Source organism: Cystoisospora suis, assembly GCF_002600585.1.
Source record: "Cystoisospora suis strain Wien I chromosome Unknown contig_3621, whole genome shotgun sequence".
NCBI lineage: Eukaryota > Apicomplexa > Conoidasida > Eucoccidiorida > Sarcocystidae > Cystoisospora > Cystoisospora suis.
The window spans coordinates 10591-16451 of record NW_027156416.1 but is presented as its reverse complement, the minus strand read 5'-3'; the positions used below and the strand labels follow the sequence as shown (position 1 = coordinate 16451).

Sequence of the window (5861 nt, the reverse complement as noted above, 5' to 3'; positions counted from 1 at the left end):
TCTAAAGATATAGGAGAAAAGAAAGACAGAGAGAAGAAGAGAGAGGGGGGGGAGATTTCTTCTCCTGTCTATCAGAATACACAACTGAGAGAGGCCGACCGATGAAAGCAACAGAAGAAATAGAAAGAGACAGCATTCTCTCTTCTGAAGAACACTGTCTGTCTCTTCTTTTCCTTCTTTCTTTCTTTCTTTCTTTCTCTTTCTTTCCCTTTCTCTCTTTCTTTCTTTTCTTCTTTCTTTCCGTCCTTGTCTACTGTTTTATTTGTGCGTGTGCTTACTTGAAGATAGGGAGTTCGCATGACTGGCAAGGGACGAAGCATCCTATCTGCGCCATGAGGACTGTAAGCGCCACTTGACGAATGAATGTCGATTTGCCTCCCATATTAGGCCCAGTGATTATATGAAGCCGCGAATGCATGCGATCTAGATACACGTCGTTCGAAATGAAAGACGCTGTGCAAGGCTGCACCTCCAACAAGGGATGCCGACTACTCTTCATTCGCACTCCTGCACCTACACGGAGAAAACAAAGAAGGAAAGAAAGAGGAAGAAAGGGAGAAGAAGAGAAGGGAAGCTCAGTATAGGAGTTTTCCTACTGTTAGCTAGGCCTCCCCAATTCTCCATGCGTAACAAGGACCATACCAACTGCATATACATACACATACACATATATACCTACAGGACAGAGAGATACATGTATATATATATGTATCTATGGGTGCGTATATATACATATCTATATATATATATGTATATAGATATATATGTGGATGAAGAGATTGTTAGGAAGACGTACGCACACGCCTGTCTTGTACGGAAGAAATAGAAAGTTTAGGGACGTTCAAAACGCGACCTTCCCTCTACTCCTGCCACAGTCTGCACAAAGTCCACCTGTAGACATCCATGTCTACCCATCTATCTTCACGCTATCTCTCTCTCTCTCTAGATTTGATCTCTCTAGCTTCACGCAATCTCTCTTTCTCTTTGATCTAGTTAGCTTGGATCTATCTATCTATCTATCTCTACGTGTCTTGCAAGTACCTCGATTTGCTATCTCTCCTCCTGCTAGAAAGCAAGAAAAGCGATCTTACCTTCTTCTGTTAAGATGCGAGGACGCACATAAGGAATGGGTGCATTAAGAGAAGTTAAAGCGAAAGCTCCGAGGACATCCATCATGCCTAGAATATCCGCTAGTTTCTCGACTACAGGCCAATACGAAGATGCGACGAGGAGAGCCTTCTCAACAAGAGATTTCTGGAGATGATCGTAGGCCTCGCACACTTCTTTATAGTCACGGCAAAGACTCTTCAACTCGGGAGTAGTGAAAATAAACTCGCTCTTATTCAAGCGAATCTGCTGATACCTTCCTCGACAGCTCTAGAAAGAAAGAAAGAACGAAAGAAAGAAAGAGTGACAAAGAAAGAAAGAAGGCACGGAAGAAGAGAAGAGAGAAACAATGAGAGATATAGTCGATGTGGAGATAGATTCATGGAGTAAGGAATGAATGCATGCACGCCAAAGAAAGAGAGATGAAGGAAGCCGAGTCTGCAAGTATAAGAAGATGAGAAGCATCAAGAGGAGGATGGAAAGAAGAAAGTTAAGTCCCCAGTCCCAGCCAAATCGTAGGCATATCACCCTCTCTATCTCCCTAACTACATACACATCTACACATATACATATATGTACATACGTAGCTATACAAGGTGTATATCAACAGAGACACATGTGTGCATGAGCGTACCATATATATACAGAGAGAGAGAGTGAGAGAGACAGAGCGCGCAAATCTCTTTATGCAGATATGTGACAGATAAATGGATAGAGTCTGGCTGTAGATGTAAGGAACTACACACAGAGGGGACACCTACACTTTCTATCTTTCTTTCTTTCACGTTCTTCCAGTCGAAGATAGAAGAGGAAGAAAGAAAAGAGTGAAGAAAAGAATCGAAGAAAGAGAGACATGAACCATTTGACAGAGACACATCCGCAACGACAGCGCGACCATAAGAAGAAGAGAAGATCGGCATAAGCAACTAGTCTCGAAGAGGTAAGAAGAAGAAGAAAGCTTCTTCTTCAGCTCTCTGCATTCACCTATCTATATCACCCGAATACTCCGCCATTCAAAATCTCGCCTCTCCGCACAGACACATCACATCTCTCTCTCACTTCCTGTCTCTTTCTTCTTCTCTGTCTCTGTGTGTGTGTGTCTCTCTCTCTCTCTGTCTATATGTTTGAATAGGTCAGGTGGCTGTCGATCGATTCATTCACTTTTTCAACACCTGGAATTGCAGACCTCCTTCACTACTTTCCTTTCTCTCTTTCTTTCTTTCTTCTTTCTTTCTTTCTTTCTATTATTTTTACCTGTACGGCGGCTTGATCTTTCTTGGTGACACGCAAGACATAGCCGAGAGTATTATCTTCAATCAATCGAACTAGATCGACATCTCTGGACTTTTTGCTTGCTCCAGAGAAAGGGATTTCTTCTTCAGCCTTCTGTCTTTGTCGGTGCATGGCATTTCGAATCTTTTCTTTCCGTTGGAGAAGCTCGCCGAGCCGGGGTTCGAACCTACGACTCACGAGGAAGCATCCCCTCTGTGCTTCTTCCATGTCTATCGTAAATTCAACTAAGTTAATGAAGCTCTCGAAGCCTTTCACCACTTCCCCTAGGGGCTTGATAAATAGCTCATCTAACGAGTCTCTACCCGCTCCTTCATAGCCTTGTAATGTCTTCTGAAAGAAAAAGAGAGCGAGAAAGGGACAGACAGCGAAAAAGAAAGAGATGGATAGAAAGAGAGAAACAAAGATACAGACATCTCATTAGAGAGATACAGATAGGAGACGAAGACGAAGGAATGTGAGGTCAAATACAGAAAGAAAAAGAGGAGAGGAAAAGTATCAGATTTCCTATCTACACGCGTGCCTACATGACGTATGATAGAAGACCTCCTCTCTCTCTCTATATATATATTTATATGTGTATGAAGTACACGGGGTAGAGAGAGGTCCCCTAGAGATGAGCATCTGGCTAGCCATCTCTGGACATGTAGACACATATAGACACACGTACGTACACATCGTGTCTCCCCCTAAATCTATGTAGAGTCTCTAAGCTGAAAGCAAGCAAGTGCATGCACGATCACGATGGTGGCCCTGAGGAAGCCAAACAAGCCCTAGATGCCCTCTCTACGTATACACCTGTAAGTATCCATATATATATATATATACACATGCACGAATATAGAACTATGTATGACTGAGGAAGAAAGAGAGACACTTTCCTTTCTCCTTAAGAGAAACGGAGAGGAGAAAAAAGAGCCTTTCAGTGATTGATTGAGTAGTGGGGAGAAGGAGAAGACTCTTTGCGAGAAAGAGAGAGAATGGAAAATACATGAGAAGCTCGACGACAGCAAAAAGACAAGGTAATGATAAAGCGACCCAACAGACAGCTCTCTCTCTGTCTCTCTCTCAGTTGTCTTCTTCTTCTTCTCTCCCATCAGATACACACTCATCAGACAAACATGCATATCAATAGAGAACAGATTCATATATACATAAATAGATAGATATATAGATAGATAGATATATAGATAGATAGATAGATAGATAGATAGATAGATAGATATAAGTAACACGCGCTCTACTGTTCAGCATTTCTATCTATATCTCTGAGATCTGACCTCTATCTATCTTTAATCTATCTGTCCTCTGTCAGTTCTGCATGTATCCTGAATCTTTCTCTCTCTCAATCTATTTCATAAGATGCAGATACACCTGGGGTGTCTCCTCGTTATAGCGAAGAAGAGAGGAAGCTTACATGAAGAGAATTTGCTTCTACAATGCAGTCGTAGAGCTTCACGAGATCTTCAAGTTCAAGCTTAACTCTGGCGAAGACACTTTTTCTCCCTTGACGTCTCTTCTTTGACGAATGAAGCGAACTAAACGGGTCATCTGCATGCGGCTCTTCTTCTTCTTCCTCTTCCTCTGGAGACACCCCTGCGGCAGCTAGCCGATGAAAGCGACCTGACAGTCGATCCAAATCGAAGACATGCTTGAAGTGACTGCAGAAGACTTCTCGGCGAAAACATTCATCCTGAAAGAAGAAAAGAAGAAGAAAAAGAAAAAGAACGAAACGCAAAGCCACCGACAGAGAGAAATGAGGAGGAGAGAAGAAAAGAAAGAAAGAGAGAGACCGAGCGAGAGACCTCAGAAGGCAAAAGAGGAAGAGAATAGAAGGAATGAATGAGATATATACACGCGAATACAAGGAAGGATATAAGAAAAAGAGACAACACTTTCCTTAGATTGAAGATCGTGCTACGCTTCCTTATTCTTTTCTTGCTTCTCTTTTCCAACATATACTTCTCTCTTCACCTCTATGCTACCAGATAAGAGAAGTCTCTACAGACAAGGCCCGAGAACAAAGATATAGAGAGAGACAAGCTGTCTCACATGCTTGCATGCATGCAGGGAGAAACTGGATTGCTGGGCTGTCTTAAGACAAAAAGAGAAGGAAAAGCGCCTGAAAGAAGCGCGGGAGAGTCTTTCTCTCACTCGATGCTTTTGATAAGACAGATGACACCTCCCACCAAGCAAAAGCTTCACGTAAATATCTAGACAGTGTGTATAAGAGGAGTAGAGAAAGATAGAGGGATAGAGGAAGATACATTAAAGGCAGATACACAGACCGTTAACGATAGACAAATAGAGACCTAGAAATAGATAGACACAGAGATAGATAGATAGATCGATATCTTAAAGATACAGATATACATAGATTAAAGATAGATTAAAGATAGATAGATAGATTAAAGATGGATTAAAGATAGATTAAAGATAGATAGATAGATTAAAGATAGATAGATAGATTAATGTAGGTGGAGATAAACTAACTGTGTGAGTGTGTGGGATGTGTGGTATGGAGGGAGATTTGTGCATGTAGTTAAAGGGCTAGACATCTTTAGACATGCCGACAATGAAGAACTTCTCGATAGTTTTTTCTTTCTTTCTTTTCTTTCTTTCTTTGTCTGTAATGGAGAGAAGCACTTACGTTTTGAAAGATTTCGACGAGATCGTATCTCTTTTCTATCTGCTGTACATCAACAAGAGGCTGGGCCATGCAGGTAAAGAGACGCCTCATGCCTAGCGGAGTGACAGCCCAGCGAGCTATAAGAGTGAAGATACTATTCACGCCGCCACCTGAAGAGATAGACGACAAGGCGCTAGCTGCAGCAGAGGGAAGACTCGATCCTAACATGTCCGCAGAACAAACAAATCAGAGAAGAAACGAAAGAGATAGAAGAAAAAGACTTCCTACGTCTACTATCAGATGCACGGAGACAGATAGATAAAGAGAGACACGAGAGAGAGAGAGAGACAGAAGTCATGCGATCAGATGGGATGGGCCCTTAGACAGAGGGCAGGTCTATTTCTTCAGTGAAAATCGTTTAGCTGTACATACACACGGACTCTCCCTCTCTATTGATCAGTACGATGAGCTAGCTATCTACTCTCTACGTATGGACACATATGTATATGCAACTGGCTAGGTATGTATGTATCTATGGAGAGCTATCATCTAGAGAAGATTCCTGAAAGAAACCGAGATAGAAAAGGGCTCTTTCTCTAGGGAAGAAAACTAGAAGGGAAAGAACCCGAGGCGTGGAAGAAAAGGGGTACCTCACAATACCTACAACACAGCCACAGCCACCGCAAACAAACAAACAAACAAANNAGGAAGAATCGAAAGAGAATTCCATGACTGATAAGAGAGAGGAAGTCTTTGGACTTTCTATTCAAACTTACCGCTCGCGGAGTTGGTGCTACATATCGATTTGGATGTTGAAGAAGAAGAATTGAGAGAT

The 5861-nt window shown here is 42.1% G+C and overlaps 1 protein-coding gene across 1 annotated transcript; it reads right to left on the bottom strand.

The window, feature by feature from the left end:
- Positions 1-274: 274 nt before the first annotated feature.
- On the bottom strand, positions 275-5858 carry CSUI_007028 (dna mismatch repair protein; the record flags this gene model as incomplete). Its single annotated transcript, XM_068067178.1, has 6 exons — positions 5803-5858; positions 5048-5247; positions 3815-4090; positions 2362-2730; positions 1092-1377; positions 275-513 (listed from the first exon to the last, which is right to left on the bottom strand). The coding sequence occupies exons 2-6, from the start codon at positions 5135-5137 to the stop codon at positions 275-277; spliced, it is 1260 nt and encodes a 419-aa protein (XP_067920848.1). The 5' UTR covers positions 5138-5247; positions 5803-5858.
- Positions 5859-5861: the final 3 nt, after the last annotated feature.